General features: G+C 43.1%; 1 protein-coding gene and 1 pseudogene across 15 annotated transcripts in view; both read left to right on the forward strand.

Annotated features, from left to right (window-relative positions):
* Positions 1–16,341, forward strand: part of arvcfb (ARVCF delta catenin family member b) — a 152,838-nt gene that overhangs the window by 60,347 nt on the left and 76,150 nt on the right. For 11 of the 15 annotated variants that reach the window (XM_056235256.1, XM_056235262.1, XM_056235260.1 and 8 more), the window contains 2 exons: positions 1,088–1,198; positions 3,455–4,074. In XM_056235256.1, coding sequence (XP_056091231.1) covers positions 1,088–1,198; positions 3,455–4,074 — 731 coding nt within the window. The remainder of the gene's footprint in view (positions 1–1,087; positions 1,199–3,454; positions 4,075–16,341) is intronic. The other 4 variants (XM_056235263.1, XM_056235269.1, XM_056235264.1 and 1 more) reach the window with 1 other exon arrangement.
* Positions 13,830–13,946, forward strand: LOC130070756 (5S ribosomal RNA; annotated as a pseudogene).

Below are 16,341 nucleotides of genomic sequence, written 5' to 3' on the forward strand. Positions count from 1 at the left end.
CTGCTTTGTAACTTTTCAAAACATTTGTATTAGGATCTCCTGTATGGATGGACGATGTGTCAAGATCAATCGAACAGTGTTGAATGATCGAGATCGGTATTGGCCGAACATGATGACAAGAAATCAGTAGTCGGGATTGGCTACAAAAATCCTGATTGGAGCATAGTAGAAATGGAATTATTTGAAAAATATTTAAAAATGGATATTGATGAATTGATTGATTCATATGCTTCATCAGATGCCATTTTTATTCTTTCCACCATTGAATCGCATACACACCATTGTGGGATATCGTTTGCAGCATAAATGTACCCCATAATCCTGTGCTTACAGAACGAAAACCGACTAGATGCAGGCACTTTAGTTGACAGGATGTTGAAACATGCCTTTATTTTCAGCGGACATCCATTAGTGTACAAATAGTGAAAATGTGTATATATATTGATAGGGATTCTATAACTGTATAGATTATAGTAGTAGATTAGAATGAGTAGATTATAGACTAGAAACATTACAAACTGACTCAAAGATTACTTAAAATTGTATCTAATAAAATGAATAGCCAAAACATAATTTATAAAGAATTAGAAAAATATTATTAATGAAAGAATTTTGAATTTTAAATAAATAATATAAATTAATGAAATATTATTGCCATTCTTTTAGTTTAAAGAAAAAAAAACAGTTTACATGTAGAAGCCTTCGATAAAATAATGTGTTTCTCTCGTATGCGTCTTTCTCTGCTTCTGTGTTTTCTCCTCTTGGAAATCGTCCTGCTAGAGGAACATTTAATTAAATGCTGAAATTACTCTTTTGTGAAGGACAAAATGAGACAATAAAAATATTTTGTCTCAAAGGCATTCTCATGTTTTCTTGTTTAGCCAGATAATTCATATCGAAATTAATTCTCTGGCCCAGTTTGTGTTTTGGAATATTCTGGACTATTAACGAGGCTTCATGGGAAAAGTCCTAGTTTTTTTTTAAACAGGCTTTCATTTAACTGCCATTCTTACAAGGCTTAACATTTCCATTATTACTATATCCTTTTCTGACTAACGTCTCCTGAACTGACATACTTTCACTGTAGGTGACCAAAGTGGTTAAAACCATCACACGACGAACCTTCCAGCCAGTGGTCCTGAGCCAGTCCAAACCATCTACTCCCATTCCTCCATCTACTACATCTGAAACAAAACCAGTAAAGAGTGCTTCTGGTTGACATGTCTCTGCCTCCCGTCTTTCATCTCACTTAACTGTGTCTGTAACTCACAGCTGGTGTGGCAGCGGTCTGTAAAACTAAATACCAGGGAGATCATAAAACCCTTATGGAACTGTAAAATCTATGGCCATGAAAAATCTGCATGCACCTTTTAACAGGCAAACATTAGTGTAAACAGCCATCGCTGTAGATAGACACCTTTCATTAGAGGCAACAGTAGCCTTGGTGGTTAAGCTTAGTCTAAATATAAGCCTCAGTGTCCTTCTACCTTTAAACTTGCCCATGTTTCACATTCAATTTCAATAACCTTTTTAAAGTCAACATTAAATGCTGCTTGCACTTCATTTTATCTAAACATTTTTTTCATATATAAATATATGTAAATTAATAGAGTAAAAATGCATGTTTTCCACAGGTTTTCGCTAAATAAACACAATTAAGGATGATATTTTAATAAGCAAGAAAATTTGTTTCAGGAGAAGAACAAGTAGTTATATTAAAAAAATGTATATATTTGGAACAATGTGCGGCAGCACATCACATTTTTTCAAGCAAATTTTTATATGTTGACTTTAAAAGAGATTGGTGTATGTTTTCACATAATAGATGTTAACCTCATGTGTGGGTGTTAAGGAGTGTTCACACTGACAGCGATTTGTAGAGATGGCGCAGCTTAAAGTTGGGACGATTTGGGACGGTATGAGCAACAGAGACAATTGGCGATGTAACAGAGAAGCAACACTGGCAACAACCAGTAGGAGTGCAGACAGTCAGTCTTACAGCTACATATGTAATTCACCTTATGAATACAGTTGGATAATGCAATTGAGTGCAATGCATACTTGCAAACAGTACAGCAGGTCCGATGACTTCCCCCAATTAAATTGACATGGGGGTGATTGCTGCATTTATCTTATCTGTTTGTCAAAATCAACATCTATCTGTTTGTACCCCATTGGTAAAACGTATACTGAAGTATACAAATGTGAATATTTGTGACTGATCTTTTTGTGGTAACAGACCTCTATAGACAGACACATCCCTTGAGATATTACACACTGACAACTGGCCATGTGGCTTGTAAGGGCTCACACACAAATTCAAGCAGTCATGGTTCATCTTCAATGACGATTAATTTTTATCAAGCTCATTAATTTCCAAGATGAATTTACAGCCATGGACAAAATAGCCAATTAATTGCTCTGCAGAATTCACTGAGCAGCAAATTGGTTTCTGTATCAGCATTGAACCTTCAGGAGCAGCAGCACTCCATCCTCTTGACAGGCAGACATTTTTGTAGAATAAGGGACTGGATTAACACTCAGAGGGGAATAGTGATTTATTTAAGTTGAGTCATAAAGACATCAATGTCCAGTGATAGACACAGAGAACTATAACATAATTTAGGTCCCATGTAGTCTTGTGGCAGTTCTTATGTTGATTGATTTAGTGTTGTACAGTATACACTACTCTCTCTTAGTAACATACTATATGTGGTTGTGGTTTCCTTTTTAAGGTTCCTCAAAGGGGTGTGTTTAAAAGTAAGTCCCTCGTTTAGTAAAAATGTTTATCATATTTACATACATTGCTGATCCAAACTTTTAAACAATTTTAATTTTTTTTAAATGCATTCATTTATTTTGTTTTCCAAGATTATAACTGAAGAGAACTTCAGGTTGACAAGTGATGATAAGCTGACAATTCCTGTAACAGTAATGTAGCATTTAAAACGTTTTCTAGCAAAACATGCCCTTAGTCTCTTCGTTTAACTAGTAAATAAAGCTGCTCCTAGGAAAACTTAACTGATAGCAAAGTTTCTTTATGATGAGAAACTTTGTAACAACTACTGAGAATGTTGTTGAAATGTGTCCATATATTTTCAGTTCCAGCTGTTTCATTACTGATGAACACAAAGCATTTTAAGGGACTGGAAAAGATCTTCAGTCATTATACTGCTACTCAGCCAGCTCACAGTGTGACACCCACTTCCCTGCTGATGTTAGACCACTAAGTCAGTGTGCTACATTTCACTCATAAATGCCTGTGGTTGTTTTGGCTGCTATGATTTGAGCAATCTGACATAATGGCTTCATTTTGAATGGCCCTAATATCACATATATGCCCTGCATAAGGCATTTAAGACAGGGAACGACTCACTAGACTCACTCTGCATAAAAAGCACAGACCTTCACTTCTGACACAAACTGATTCTGTTGCATTTTTGCATCATCTTAGGTCACTAAGATGGTCAAGACAGTGACAACACGGACAGTTCGACAGGTACCAATGGGTCCCGACGGACTTCCTCTTCCAGAGGGCTCATCTCCACTGGGGAGCTACACCGACTCCATTGATCGGCGCTACATGAAGAACGGCGAGCGCTTCATCACACCCCAGGCCACTTCCACCCTCACACGCTCTTACAACAATTACAGCGACTCCTACAATGACACTCCAGACAGTCAGTTTCGCCATTATGGCCTTCACGATGGATATGGAGACATGCCCGAGAACTACGGAAGTCTCTCACGCGGAGTCAACTACAGGCCCTATAGGCCGTACATGCCCACCGGTGGATACCGGCCGGAGAATAGCTACACTCTCCCCATCCGCAAGGAAGACTATGGCCATGTGGCCCAGCCTCAAGTCCCTATGGGAAGTAGCACCGTGGATCTTAATCGTTCTCAGCCTGAGCGCTTCCAACCTGAACCCTATGGCCTGGAAGACGACCGCCGCAGTCTCGGCCCAGATGACGAAGAGGCGTACGACCTAGAGCCTGATTATTCTACGGCTAACCGCCGCACGCTGCCCGGACGTACCATTCGAGAGCCGCTACGCAATGGCCCCCGTGTGAGGTAAGAATCATGCAGTTGATTTGGTTTGTTTGCTTGTGCTGCGGATTTTTTGATGATTGTGAGCAGCTTTTAATGTGAATGTATTGAAGGGATTCAAATGCTTCGGCCCTTGAGAAGCACATTAGATGCAGGTTCTTTTTTCACATAATGGAAGGTAATTGCTAAGCAGAGCTATATCTCAATGGCAAGATATTAAGAAGCACTGATAAGATACATTATTTTAGTCTAAAATAAGATATCTATAATTATTGATTAATTACTGTATAATAATTTATAAAAATAAATAAATATTTTATTATTCTGTCTCATACTAATAAATGGCAGGATAGGTGGCATGAGACAAAATTATCAAAATTATCCCTAATTAGTACAGTCTAACTAGATGGAAATACATAAACAGTATTATATTATATTTTATTTTATTATTAGTTTTCTATAATTATATCAAACTATTATAAATTATTATACATAAAATTTACATTTCATCTTTAAATTTACATTTATATTAATATTTTATTATTCTGTCTGATACTGAAAATGGTATGATAAGTGGCATGAGACACTATCCTTAACTGGTACAGTAAGATACTGGATGGATGAATGGATGGATGGAAGTGTTGAAACTAAAGATTGCATACATTTCTTCATTGTTTTGCTAGCAGTGATTGATTTCCCTAATGGTCGATTAATTCTTTTAAAAAGTTGAATCTATCTTCAGAGAGATAAAAAGGAAAGGATGATGTTATCTTAAACCTTTTTTTCCTTGTCATAATTCTCCAGTCAATATCAGCGCAGTAGCAGTTTTGACGGGGAGCATGTGTTGCAGAAACACAGTTTCTTTTTAATTAGGGTGCACAGACAGAGACACACACACACACACACAGTATGCAATCACTGTCACAAACTGCATACACAACTTTTTATGCACAACTGCATACACCACTTCCTGTTTTTCAGTCCATAAAGTGTGTGTACATCCAGAATTATAGTATAATTGGCAGATATGTCACCCCTCTTATTCCAAAGCCTTGCATTTTGCATCCATCATTAGCCTTCCCATAATAACAGATGTTGACAAAAATCACACTAATGAATATGTAAAACAAATATGTTAATTAGAGCTTATTGCTTGCAGTTTGGAATCGTGCAATTATAAAACAATAGGTTACTGTCGTAACCCCGGTTCTCTGAAACATCGAGTGGAGAGATCCACCTATGGGAAGGGCATCCGTACCTGACCTCTGCAGAAGCATCCAATTGCACCAAGTCTGGCTAACAGACAGAAGCGCGCAGCCAATGCCAGGTGAGGCCACACCCCCTTACCTACGGGCATATCACAGCTGGGCGCGCTGCTATTCCTCAGTCAGTATATTCGCTTCTCGTGCGGCAAGCGGGGCAAGGCTGGTGGATCTCTCCACTCGATGTTTCAGAGAACCGGGGTTACGACAGTAACCTATTGTTCTCTTTCATCATCTCGTTTCGAGATCCACCTATGGGAGAGACATGGACAGCTCCCCGATTGCCCAATACACTCACAGTGAGGTTCTGAAGGCCAGAGAAGGACGGTCACCTCAGAGAGGCGGTGCCTGACACGTCCCACAAACATGACCCTGCAAGTTTTCCGCCACGCTAACTGCTGTGGACAAGCAGGGCATGAAACATGCATGAGACACATACATGATAATGGCCCCCGCACCACCAATGCACATAGCTAAACCCAAGAAGGAATGCGAATGCTTGGTGACAGGAATGAACATGGCCAGCCGGCCCATTCACTCCTCGTTGGTTAACCAAACGGGGCTGTGGGAAAGGGCTAAGAGGACCCTACCCCTAGGACCGAGTGTGCCACCGAAGTTCTGGTGACATCCAACCGGTAGTAACGCTCAAAGGTATGAGGAGAGGCCCAGCTGGCCGCGGAGCAGATGTCCTGCAGTGGCACTCCCCTGAACAAAGCCCAAGAGGCGGCTAAGCCCCTTGTGGAATGAGCTCTGATGCCCCTTAGGGCTGCACTCCCTTTGCTTCATAAGCCATAGTATAGCGTCCACAAGCCAATGTGAGAGGCATTGCTTTGAAATGGGACTCCCCTTGTGCAGGGGAGCCCTAGAAACAAAGAGCTGGTCGCTCTTGCGGAAAGCACTGGTCCTGGTCATTATGCTTGCAGAGCACGGACGGGACACAGAGCATTCAGCCCCTGATCCAAAGGGTGGAGGGTGAAAAGCGGATAGCTCCAAAACCTCCGACGTGAACGCAGGGAAGCATTTCGGCATGAAGGCCGGGTTAGGCTTAAGGAAAACCTTATCTCCACTTAGGGAGAATTTGGCGCACGAGGGGTGAACCGAGAGTGCATGTAGCTCACTGACCCGTTTAGCAGATGCCAAGGCCGAGAGCAAAGCTGTCTTGAGGGACAGCAGCTTAAGGGAAATACTCCCCAGAGGCTCAAAAGGATACAGAGACCGCGCTTCCAGCACCATGGAGAGGTCCCACTCTGGGACAGATACAACAGATCTCCTGATGACCAGCAAAGAGCGGCGTGCACCCTCCATAAATCTGCGGGTTAGAGGGTGCTGCCTGACGGTGGAGCCCCAAAACCCACATGACAGGCTGAAATCGCAGCCAGGTAGACCTTAATAGTGGAAAAGGACCTGCCTCTTTCCATGAGGTCTTGCAGGAAACACAAAATATCAGGCACCGAGCACTGATAAGATGTGAAACCACGCCCATCATACCACCCTTCGAACACTTGCCACTTACAGCCATATAGGGATCGCGCGGAAACGGCCCTGGCCTTCTGAGTAGTGGCGATTACACGCGGCGGGAGCCCCAGTGCATTTTGGTTCGTCCTCTCACGGGCCAGGCCCAGAGAGCCACCCTGTCCGGGTGGGGGTGGTAAATCTCCCCGTTGGCTTGGGACAGTATGTCCGTGCGAGGGGGGAGGCGCCATGGCTCGGCGTATAACAGAGGGATTATCTCTGCCAGCCATGGGGCTTTGGGCCACCTGGGTGCTATTAGAGTGAGAGACAGGCCGTGCTCTCTCACCCTGGCCAGAGTGAAAATTATCAGGCACAGGGGAGGAAAAGCATACAACAGCACTTTGGGCCATGGGTGGGCCAGTGCGTCTGCCCCGAGGGGCGCGTCCATGTCCTTCAGCGAGAAGAACATAGGACAATGGTGATTTTCGCGCGAGGCGAAAAGATCTACGGCTGCCTGTCCCATCTCATCCATAACCTCTCCACTATCTGCGGGTGAAGACGCCAATCCCCGTGGATTGGGTTTCCCCTCGATAGCAGATCCGCGCCTCTGTTCCGAATGCCCGGGACATGAGTCACGCGTAATGACAGAAAAACCTGTCTGCTCCACACCAAAAGCCTGTAAGCTAGAGCGTGGAGTTTTGACGAGCGCATGCCACCCTGACGGTTGATATAAGCCACTACCGTGGTATTATCGCACCGTACTAGAACAGGATGTCCCTGCAGGCAAGGCAGAAAATGATTCAGAGCTTTCCAAATAGTAAAAGCTCTAAATAGTTAATGTGCGCTGAACGTAGTCTGCTCAGCCACAGACCGTTCACCGTTCTGCCTTCCTGGGTGGTTCCCCAGCCTGTTAAGGACGCATCTGTCGTCAAAACTTTTCGCATCGTACCGTCCCGAGGGGGGGTTCCCTGTGCGTAAAAGTTCTCACTCACCCAAAGGCGCAAGGCCGCCGAGCAGGCGCGCGTCATCGTTACCGAGCGGCAGAGATCGCAAATCGGGCTGAAATGTAGTGTACAAAACCCATTTCGTGAACGTTCTCATTCTCAGGAGACCAATGGCACAACTTGGATAGATGAAGCCATGAGATCCTGCAGCCTGAGGCATGTGCGATATTGTACTCTCGCCCCTTCACTGAACTGAGACAGACAGTCCATCAGCGAGCGAACGCGCTCTTGAGAGAGACGCGCTCGCATGGAGACTGAGTTCAATTCCAAGCCCAGGAAAATGACATTCTGACTGGGAGTCAGATTGTTTTCGCTCGCATTCACCTTGAACCCGAGGGATGTGATGTGCGCGAGCACCCGGCCGGTGCCCAGCGACACCTTCTCCTTTGATTTGGCTATGATGAGCCAGTAAGTCAGAATTCTCAGCCCTGATAGTCTCAGGGGCGCCACGCCCACCTCCACACACAGACAGAAAGTTCGGGGACTCAAATTGCACCCGAACGGAAGAACTGTGAATTCGTAACAAACGCCTTGGTAGGCGAAACGAAGATATTTCCTGTGTGGAGGGTAGATGCTTATGTGAAAGAAAGCATCTTTCAGATCGACTGATGTGAACCAGTCGTTCTGCTTTATGGCACAGGCGAGAGAGGCTTGTGTCACATTCTGAAATTGAATTTCCTCAAATGTTTGTTCAACACTCGAAGGTCCAATATAGGGCGGGGGGGCGCCACGCCTTTTGGAACATGAAAATACCAGGAATAAAAACCATGGTTTATCAGATTGGGTGGCACCATCTGAATCGCTCCCTTGTTAGGAGGGAGGAAATTTCCTCTTTCAGAATGTGTGTGGCGTTTTCTTCTGTGTGAGAAGAGAGAACGCCGTTGAAATGCGGAGGTTTTATTGCAAACTGCAGCTTGTAACCCTGGGTTACAGTACGCAAAAACCCACTCGGGCGCTGAAACGGCTTGCCAAGCCGCTTTGTGACTCGCGAGCGCCCCCGCTCGGGCCGGAGCGGAGCTGTATGGGCCCAGCTGGTTCATTTGTGATGCAAAGGCGCCATCTAGTGGGAACACTAGAGGCAACATGCAGGGGTTTGGAGGGATTTCCTCTCTCTGCAGTGAGAAGTTTTCTTTGCGGAGAGAGGTCTCCTCTCCAAAACGAATTAATTTGATTCGTAGCTTTGTGTGTTTTGTGTTGGGCAAACACTGGGGCCAAAGCCTTTATTGACAGAGTGAGGGAAACATAGTGTGGTGTCCACTGTACTGAACTTTCCCTCACAAGGTGTCCCCAAAAGTGGGAAAAACACATATCTCCTGAACACATGAACTGGGCAGTCTCAAGTGCAGGCAGAAAAATAATATCCGCGGAGAGAGATACTCTCTCTGTAACGGATTTATTTAATGCGTTTTTTTTTTTTTTTTTTTAAGTGTTATTTAGTTATGTGTGTGTTTTGTGTTGGGGAACACAGGGGCCTTACACACACAACGTCCACTAAAAACACATCGGCTGGACAGCCGCAACTGAGCTGTGTGAGCCCAGTTGGTTGATTTATGAGGCAATGGCGACCTCTTGTGGACGGACTCAGGGCGACATGCATGGAATCAGAGAGATTTGCTCTCTATGTTGCCGCTGGCAGATATATAAATCTGCACGAATTCATTTGATTCGTTTATTAAATGTGTTGTTTAGTAATGTGTGTGTTTGTGTTGGGAAACACTGGGGCCGAAGCCTTTAATAACTGGGTGAGGGGAACCAAGTGCGTGCGGTGTGGTAACACTGCTATGTACTTTTCCTCACGACAGCCCCCTCCCCCGTAACTTGTTGTTGTGGGGGGGAGGGGGACACACACACACAACGTCCACTAACATGCGGGCTGGGCAGCCACGCGAGGGGATTAACCGACCGTAGGTGGGAGACCCTGTTAGTTAACGTTACTCCCAATGGTCGAACAACAGGCAGGCCGCTTGCGTTCGGGACCGCCTTCCTAGGAAGGCATACATTGAAAACCTCAACACGTAATCGTAACAAATCAAGGCCCGTGAGACCGTGTTAACAGTCTAGCGGGACGCTCCGGCCGTTCAGACTGGGCGGTGGTCCCAGCGTTTACCCGTCGTACATATTCCTATCCTGGTCGGTGGCGCTCTGTGGAGCTGGCCACACAATGTTGAAACGAACGGCCGCTCGCTCACAAACTTCCAGGAGGATGGACGGAGGCAAAGCCGCGTGAACGCTAGCCTAGGGAACGCTAAAAGGACCGCGTCATCCCCGTCGCCGGAACCGACCGGTTCGTCAACGAGAGTGAGGTTTTCCCGCGAAGATGTCCTCTTCAGGGAATGCGGATTGGGCTGATGTCAGCTCAAATATTTTAGAGAGGTGGCGCTCCGGGAGTCCCCCGGTAGCGCGTCATCATCACCGTGTCTCTCCTCCGAGTCAGAAAGGCCGAGCACGGCGCGCTGTGTCGTGCAACTAAAAGCCGGCTTGGTAAAAGTTAGCTACATGGGCAGCAATTACAATGACCGCAATTCCCCGGGTTCTCCAAAGCTTGAGCGTGTTAAGCCCAAGCAGACCGCGCAGAACGAGAGGGTCCTTATAGCGGCGTTGAGAGCACCACACGCGGCCGGGCAGGCTCGTCGTGCTAGGCTGTTCCCCGGGGGAAGCGGCTGTTTAGACGGTCACATAGCCATGGGCGGGCCAGCGGTGAAGAACTCGGAAAAATCCGTGGCGGGCAGCCATGTAAAGGAGGAGCAGGTGAAGGACAGCGAGAGCTCGGGCGGCTCCGGATGCAAAAAACACAGCGGATAGGCTGAAGAAACGACTGTCACTCACGTCTGGCGGAGGCTGATCTGGCGATATGTCCTCCTGAAGACTCGAAAGTGAGCAGCGTAACGTTAATCCAACCGAACTGTGTCAATGCAGAGATCGCGAGAAGCGAATGTCAACTGAGGAATAGCAGCGCGCCCAGCTGTGATATGCCCGTAGGTAAGGGGGTGTGGCCTCACCTGGCATTGGCTGCGCGCTTCTGTCTGTTAGCCAGACTTGGTGCAATTGGATGCTTCTGCAGAGGTCAGGTACGGATGCCCTTCCCATAGGTGGATCTCGAAACGAGATGATGAAAGAGAACAGCCAAAATTGTGACATTTAGCATAGAGATGGTTGCCAATGCCATGTTTCCATGGATTAGACCGTTACCGTGCATTCAATTTGTTACCCAGATTAGAGGTCTCTTCTTTATCTCTCTTTCTCTATCTTAGTGGAGCTGTTGTTGTCAGGGTGATTAATAGTCTCTGGTGAACACTGCCAGACAAAGGGGGCGTGTCGTCTCCAGCCATATCTCTAATGGTTCTGATCCTCCCTGCACCTGCCACCAGTGCCACAGCAGAGCAGCCATAGGTCATCATGCAGAAATCTCCCAGGAGACCACCAGGAACCACTTCCTCTATGTGCCCAAGCTGAAACGACATCAGTTTATATTGGCAGAAAGGGAAAAACATCGCAACCTTTATCTAGAAGTTTGGTCACGGAGACTGAAAAATTGTGAAAAGAGTGGAATAGAGTTCTTATCTAGAATCAGTTGGCATGGTTTTAACACATGTATTCTTCCTCTGATGCAGGCGGAATACCATACTAAAATACTCTAAATTTTTGTCAGTGTAGTCTGATTCCTGAAAAAAATGTATCTTGCGAGACAATTCTTTTTAGTGAATCAAAGACATGCAGCACACCAGTCAAATTCCCAAAAGAATAATTCTGATGAGTCGGTTCTTTCTAGTGAATCAAAAACATATAGGTCAACCAATGTAGTCCAATTCCTGAACAAATTATTCAAATGAGTCTGTTATTTTAGTGAATGCTTGATTGTTCAAAAAAAGCATTCTTTTTCACATATTTTACATTATTACAGCTGCTCTCTCCCCAGTCTGGTCGAACGTGTGTGTTGTATAATTTAGTTCCAGTGCTGCACCGGAATTGTTAGAACATAACCTGACATGTGGGAAATGGGTGTGAAGACACTTCAAGGGGCCATTCACACCTCACAGTAGTACATACACTGGATTTGTTAGTGTGTTTTGATTGGCAACGTTTAGCGCGTATTCGGGAAATGTCCCGCCCCTTACCATAACCGTGAGCTCTACTCAAATGTAAATATTAACGATGGAATCAATTTCAAACCAATTTGATCCCGATTCAGACCCTGATAATATTAACGAACAAGAGGATCGTGCAGAACGGATTTCATGCACAGATTTTGCAATCACGGATTTCACAGGACATTTCAGAGTGGTATGTTTTTTTTGAAATTTTCTTATAGATATGCATACCTGTCAAGTTTTGGATTTGAAAATAAGGGAAATTTTCCGGCGCCCACCGCGAGCAGTCCCACCACCCCAACCAAGCTCCAGTATCCCTTACATTTTAAGACAGGTGTTATAGCCTAAATGAAAACACACACATATATATATATATATATATGGTTATGGTATATATAGGGTATATATTAAGAGCATTTTTTTAAAGGCTTATTTGCATATTTTCTGTTCATTTAACATTGCTTATCTTTACATTTACATTTTATTTTCATTCCACACATTATTTTCATTTCATATTGCTTTTCTTTTACAGAGAGTTATTGAACAAATTTTTTGCAGACTTTGTATTAACTGTTTTGGAAGGAGTGTATTTGTGGGCTGGGCCAGAGTGGTTAATTTTACATGAGAGTAGAGCAAACAGTTCTGTTGTGTAACGTCATCCTATTCTCTGTAACAATCTTTCGTACCATGCTAAACACCCTTTCTCGTGCTGACATACATCATTCCTTCCCCGTGTGAGATGCTAAAGTCGCAGTTACAAAACGCGTGACTGTCCCCCACCCTGCTCCTCTTCAGAAAAGTAAATTCGCTATCCCATTGATCGCGGTATTTAGTACATGAGGGTTTTGGTTTTTTGGCAGGAGTGCCTTGCTCTGTCATAGCGTCCATCATCCGACTCTGTTTTTGTTTTCCCCGCGTTGTCACTCATCATCTGACCTCACACACTAACCTCGCGACAACTGCCACCTACAGTACCTGTAGTTATCGCGAGGCTAGTGACAGAGCTCAGATTGGGATTTTTTTTTTTTTTTACTCCGCCCGGGGTATTATTATTTTTCAATAACGCAGGTTAAAATACGGGAGATTTACAGGAAAATCCTAATACGGGAGGACGGCGGGAAAGAAGGGTAAAATACGGGACTTTCCCGGCCAAAACGGGATACTTGACAGGTATATGATGTTATCCAGCATTGAATCATATGTGTCAGAAAACTGGCCATGCAAACAGTAATCCATCACAAAATCATGGATAATTTTCCTAAGGAGGAGTGAACAGTCTTAAAAAAGTAAGAGCTTACAAAAGCTACAGTAAATACTACATCAATACTGTAATGTTAGTTTTCAGGCTAGCGGAGGCAAAGCTTTGCCCTTCGTTTACATCTATCATAGTAACTACATATAGCTTATAATTGGAACTGGTAATAAGAAAACACAACTACAAATAATAAGACATACTTACAAGTTGTGATCCATAAAAACAGATTCTCCCGACCAAAATGGGAAGGCTACGTCTTTCTGGGGAAGCTTTGTGCGTATAGCCTGCATTGTAGGCTACTCTCTTCTGGAAGCTGTTCTCCGAAATATGTGCAACACACAGACAAACATTGACGTTATTTTATTTATTTAACAAACGTTAAATAAAATATCTCCCTTTGGAGTGGTCTTTGACATTTGTAACCTTGCATATCTTTTTTGTGCTCAAACAGCAACAATTACACACTAACTAAAGTTTAAAAGGTGAAAAATAGGACCCCTTTAAAAGTACTAAAAGAATCATTAATGGAACAATTAAACATCATAAACTTTTCCCCACACTGTGTGACAATATATGTAAACTAGAGTTCTTTTTAAGTTAAATTTGACTCCCAGCATGTTCAAAAATGTTGTGTATGTTGTGTTGGTGTATTTCAATTCAACATAAAGCCAATACAGTAATTGCTTGATACATTATAGTGTAATGTACAGTATAATGTACCAGCAGCCATATCTCCCTGTAGCCCTAGACTGGTTGCCCACTGAAGCTAAGCAGGGCTGAGCCTGGTTAGTACCTGGATGGGAGACCTCCTGAGAAAACCAGGTTGCTGCTGGAAGAGGTGTTAGTGAGGCCAGCAGGGGGCGCTCACCCTGTGGTCTGTGTGGGTCCTAACGCCCCAGTGTAGTGACGGGGACACTATACTGTCAAAGAGCACCGTCCTTCGGATGAGACGTTAAACCGAGGTCTTGACTCTCCGTGGTCATTAAAAATCCCAGGATGTCCTTCGAAAAAGAGTAGGGGTGTAACCACGGTGTCCTGGCCAAATTTGCCCCTTGGCCTCTGTCCATCATGGCCTCCTAATCATCCCCATATACTGATTGGCTTCATCACTCTGTCTCCTCTCCACCAGTAAGCTGGTGTGTGGTGGGCGTTCTGGCGCAATATGGCTGCCGTCGCATCATCCAGGTGGATGCTGCACATTGGTGGTGGTTGAGGAGATTCCCCCTTCCATATGTGAAGCGCTTTGAGGTCCCAGAAAAAGCGCTATATAAATGTAATGAATTATTATTATTATTATATATGTAGATAGATAGATAGATAGATAGATAGATAGATAGATAGATAGATAGATAGATGAATTATTATTATTATTTTTATTATTATTATTATATATGTAGATAGATAGATATAGTCTGTTTTCTCACTTGTTGTAGGAACAGAATCCACAAATAATTATTAATCCATAAGTAATTGCTCATTATAATGAGTGATTATTCAAATGAGCGATATCTCAGTACTATGAGACTCTTGGAATAATATGAGACTCTTACAAATATGCTAATATTTTCCCCTCTCTCTATTTGGAGGCAAAAGCATTTATCCAAAAAATCTAAAAATAAAAAATAATTCAGAGAAAAGGCATGGCAGGAGAACAAAATGGATGTAGTAATGGGCACATAACGATGTGGTTTTTGCTGGCAAAAAAACACACTCACATTTTTGGAACATGAAGGGAGGTATAGGAGCTCCTGTAATAACTTCAGAGCATCACATCTAGTGAAAGACCATCATGTGTAGTCAAAGTGCCTTTCATGTGTTATCAATACACTCCTACATACAATGGCGGCAATTTAAATGCAAATCTTGACATTCCCATCTCCCAGTCATCAGAATTTAGCATTCATCTAAACTGTCTAAATAATTTCAATTGGCAAAGCCGAAAGCCCTCAGTGTGTGTGTGTGTGTGTGTGTGTGTGTGTGTGTGTCTGTCTGTGTGTGTGTGTCTATGTGTGTGTGTGAGAGAGAGAAGGAAAGAGATGAAACTACCTGTATAATGGCAATGTTAATGATGAATAATTTTGAGCCCTCTCATTGTCTCACAGTGATCTTTTCTTCTGGTCATATCCATTTTCAATCTGCACCTGACACCATTGCGGCATTTTTTTAATGAGTTCTGGCAGAAGCTTTTTGTCAGAACATTTTTTTTTTGGACTGAAATTCATTATTTATTCACCATGATGTTCCAAACCCATATCATTTTCTTTTGTGGAACAAAAAAAATATTTTTTAAAAGATTTGTATGTTCTTGTCCCTACAATTATATTAATAGTTGCCATGGCTGTTAATCTAAAAAAATAAATAATAATAATTCATGCCAAAAGCAGTCAAAATAGCTAATAGCATCATAGCTTTGTGTGAGGACCAAAATTAAATTTATCAAAATTTCACTAATAATCTTCCTCTCCAGATAGCTGTTAACTCAAAAGCTGCTGCAAATGGGTCATTGAATCAATAATTTGAAAAATTGATTCAAAAATCTTTTTGTGTCTCACAGAAAAAAAAACCAGGTTTGGAACATCATGATGATACGTAGGTAATTATTCATGAACGTGATTCAAGGCCCCGATATACTTACGGCAATGTTCTTGTTAGTTCTTCACTTGAAGTAAAAAGAAGTCGAAAATACTTGTGCAATGTTATACTGTTGACAAACATCCTGACGTCGTCCACGCTGCTGAGAGTGACGTTTAGATGTAGGCCTATATGTAAATATGTGCTTTACGTTTTTCTCTCAACAAAATAAACGTAAACGAAAATGACAGTGGTGAGAAAACAGCAGTTAAGAAAGCATCAGATCATAGCGATGTGGATATGTTTGCATCATCTCTGCAATTCACCAGCATCATGTCGACAGATGAGGTAATAAAAATTAAACTGTTATGATAGTTTGATTATATATAGTATAATTGAGATTTTAGTTTGAATTAATTCCTTTTCTTTGGATGACACATTGACATTACAGTACAGAATAGCCCTTTCAGCATTATCCTGTACTTTGTATAAGCATTCATTTCATTCGTGTCATTGAACAGAAGAGAGGCTTTCGGGAACGCCGTAAAAGTCACATCCCTTTGATTTTCCCGGCAAAATGTCCCAAGTCATTACGAAAATTCTTACATATAGCCCCTTTAAGCTTAGCTTTGTGTGAAAAGGACTTAAAATAAGAATCT

This window comes from Rhinichthys klamathensis, unplaced genomic scaffold (genome assembly GCF_029890125.1).
Source record: "Rhinichthys klamathensis goyatoka isolate OS25496 unplaced genomic scaffold, OSU_Roscu_1.1 h1tg000417l_1, whole genome shotgun sequence".
Lineage (NCBI taxonomy): Eukaryota > Metazoa > Chordata > Actinopteri > Cypriniformes > Leuciscidae > Rhinichthys > Rhinichthys klamathensis.